The following is a 1,800-nucleotide window of genomic DNA, read 5'->3' on the forward strand; positions in this document are numbered from 1 at the left end:
CACAATAACATCAGCGTGGGCCTGAATAGTGTAAAAATATATATATATATATATATATATATATATATATATATATATATATATATACATATATATATATATATATATATACATATATATATATATATATACATATATATATATATATATATATATATATATATATATATACATACACACACACATGTGTGTGTGTGTATGTGTGTGTGTGTGTGTGTGTGTGTGTGTGTGTGTGTGTGTGTGTGTGTGTGTGCGTGGGTGCGTGGGTGGGTGTATGTATGTATGTATGTATGTATACACACACACACACACACACACACACACACACACACATATATATATATATATATATATATATATATATATATATATATATATATAGAGAGAGAGAGAGAGAGAGAGAGAGAGAGAGAGAGAGAGAGAGAGAAAGAAAGAATTTTATTGCAGACTAATAAAAGTGATAAACGAAAAACACTGTATATCATGGCCCACGGTTAACAGCCCTACATAGGTCAATGCTTCTTGCACAATAAACGACTCCGAGTCAAGACCGAAAACACACGTAAACGTCTTTAACTCGGGCATAATCCATGCATAGCATAGTCAATTAAAACCACGACATAGTTTCAAAGAAAGAAAAGAAGAGGAGGAAGGAAAATAAAGATATATTTTTAAAATTAATGAGAATTAAGTAAAACAATAAAATAATGATAATAAAAAGACACAATAAAAATAATGATAATGAAATAAAACAGTAAAAAATTAAGAATAAAATAAAACAAGAAAACTTAATTATTAAAAAATAATAATAATAAATAAAATAAATAATAATAATAATAATAAAAAAATAAAATAATAATGCTAACAAAATGAATGACAGCGAACTTCTCGGCACTAACCCCCGGCCGCCCCTCCTTCCTCAGGTGGACAAGTACCTGAGCGTGTCGAAGCGCCTGGAGCTGTCGCAGGCGCTCAACCTGACGGAGACGCAGATCAAGACCTGGTTCCAGAACCGGAGGACCAAGTGGAAGAAACAGATGGCCGCCCGCATGAGGCTGGCCCAACGGCAGGGTCTTCTCCCGCCCCACCTCTACCCGGCTCTCCCGCCCATCCCGCCCATTCTCGGTCCCTACTACCCGCTCACGCCGCACACTCACGCCCACATCGTGCCCCCGCCTCCCCTCCTCACGCCCATGTCCCCGCCGGACCCGCCCTTCTCGTCAGCCCACGATCCGCCCACGGCTTAATTAGCTAGCGTTAGTATTTATCACTCACCGCCCATCCCTTACCCCTCCCCTTCCCCCCCTTCTCTTTTAAGGATTATGATCGATTCCTTCTTCCATTTTTATAAGATTGGAAGTCAACCAAACTAAAAAATAATAATAATAATCATTGATACACTAAGAAAAATTTCACAGCGAGATTCACTTTGCTTTTCTTTTTTACTTTCTGATCGGGAAAAGATCGTAAAAAAAAACCCGGAAAACAAAGCTTCTTGTTATTTTTACCTACACATTAATTTAAACAGGTACATTTATTTTCTTTTTTTTTCATTCTAATGTTGAATATCTAAGTATCTCCTTGTCAGTAGCTACTCTTTTGTACTTACTGTGACAGAGAAAACGAGATTAATCGATGCAATGCATCATCACATTTTAAGCCTACACTAATCTTAGCGCAGCAATATCAGTTGCTTCACATTCTCTATGGTAATGTCTGCCAGATTGTTGTTTGAATACTTTTTCTTCATGTGTTCTAAAGACTGTAATGTTTGTGTTATTAAAATGTCCTTAAATGGAA

The 1,800-nt window shown here is 36.4% G+C and overlaps 1 protein-coding gene across 1 annotated transcript in view; it reads left to right on the top strand.

The window, feature by feature from the left end:
* Positions 1-1,800, top strand: part of LOC119575869 (homeobox protein ceh-30-like) — a 3,645-nt gene extending 1,845 nt beyond the window's left edge. The window contains exon 3 of the mRNA XM_037923408.1: positions 924-1,800. Within this exon, the coding sequence (XP_037779336.1) occupies positions 924-1,247 (324 nt within the window). The 3' untranslated portion in view covers positions 1,248-1,800. The remainder of the gene's footprint in view (positions 1-923) is intronic.

The sequence above is a fragment of the Penaeus monodon genome, chromosome 8, assembly GCF_015228065.2.
Source record: "Penaeus monodon isolate SGIC_2016 chromosome 8, NSTDA_Pmon_1, whole genome shotgun sequence".
NCBI classification, from domain to species: Eukaryota; Metazoa; Arthropoda; class Malacostraca; order Decapoda; family Penaeidae; genus Penaeus; species Penaeus monodon.